The following is a 1,190-nucleotide window of genomic DNA, read 5'->3' on the forward strand; positions in this document are numbered from 1 at the left end:
CTAGTTGGCCGCCCCCGAGAGCTGCTGCAGCTGCTCGTTTGCAACGTGCGCGATGGACTTGCCCTCGCGCGCCGCCAGCGCCGCCAGTGCCTCGTAGGTGTCGCTGGGCAGCGCCACCTGGCAGCGGTGGTTGGTGAGGGTGGTTGGGAACAACCGGTTAGATCAAAGAGGGCGTTGGGCGTGTCAGGGTGCACCCCTCCCGAGTGTGCAGGCCCGAGGCATGGGTGCCCTAGATCAAGGAGCCGCCGGAGCCTCTAAGAGCGTAAACAGGGTCGCCGCCGGCAGACTGAAAACCCGCGCTGCGTCGGCCCCGGGCCCCACCTTGGGCAGCGCGTCGGCTGCGCTGGTGGTCACGTAGGCGGCCGAGTACTCCCGCAGCGCCGCAAATCCGACGCGCGCGCTGAAGTCGCCGAAGCCCTCGCCCGGGCGGCGCGAGGCGCGCCAGTAGGCGAAGAGCGGCTCCAGGAAGGCCTCGAGGTTGGCCAGCTTGACGCGCTCCGCGAAGACCTCGGCGAGCCGCGTCTGGTTGGAGCTGCCGCCCAGCCAGACCTGGCGGGAGGGCGGGTGGGCGTTGGTGTGCATGTTGTGTGAGGGAAGTGCTGTGTGCGGGACTGTGGGAGTGTGTGCACACGTGTACATATGGGTGTGTTTCAAGCAAATCAGGGGTCGAAACTGAGCCTGGCGTTGTCGCTTTCTCGAGCCCACATCAACGTTACGATCAGCCGCAGCAAGCCAGGGCAGGGCGACCGCGGGCGCGCCGGGGCCCACATGCCTGTGCCAGCGAAACGCGCGCCAACCCCCAGCCCCAACAAAAAATGCGTACGGTGCCAACCAACCACCTCCCACCAGCCGCGCACCTGGTACGAGTTGGGCCCGTCGCCGACGAAGCCGATCTCCGCCATGTAGGGCCGCGCGCAGCCGTTAGGGCAGCCCGTCATGCGCAGGGTCAGGGCCTCGCCCTCCAGGCCCAGCCTGCCCAGCAGCGCGGTCACGCGCTGGTTCACGTGCGGCAGGCTGCGCTCCGCCTCTGCCGGGGCGCGGCGGATTCAGGAAAGATGGGGCGCGGTCAGAGGGGAAGGCGCGTGGCGCGACCTCAGCACGGTGGCGGTCAAGATGAGTTCAAGCACGACTCGAGGAGCCGGCAAGCGCCTGAGGGCGGGCGGGCCAAGCAGGGGCCGCAACGGCAGCGG

The 1,190-nt window shown here is 69.0% G+C and overlaps 1 protein-coding gene across 1 annotated transcript in view; it reads right to left on the reverse strand.

The window, feature by feature from the left end:
• The window catches only part of MNEG_3640 (hypothetical protein), a gene marked incomplete at both ends in the record, with an annotated part of 2,923 nt that continues 1,733 nt past the window's right edge, over window positions 1-1,190 (reverse strand). The window contains 3 exons of the mRNA XM_014047888.1: window positions 1-117; window positions 322-549; window positions 858-1,025. Of these exons, the coding sequence (XP_013903342.1) occupies window positions 1-117; window positions 322-549; window positions 858-1,025 (513 nt within the window). The remainder of the gene's footprint in view (window positions 118-321; window positions 550-857; window positions 1,026-1,190) is intronic.

Source organism: Monoraphidium neglectum (genome assembly GCF_000611645.1).
Source record: "Monoraphidium neglectum strain SAG 48.87 unplaced genomic scaffold scaffold00466, whole genome shotgun sequence".
In the NCBI taxonomy this organism is placed as follows: domain Eukaryota; kingdom Viridiplantae; phylum Chlorophyta; class Chlorophyceae; order Sphaeropleales; family Selenastraceae; genus Monoraphidium; species Monoraphidium neglectum.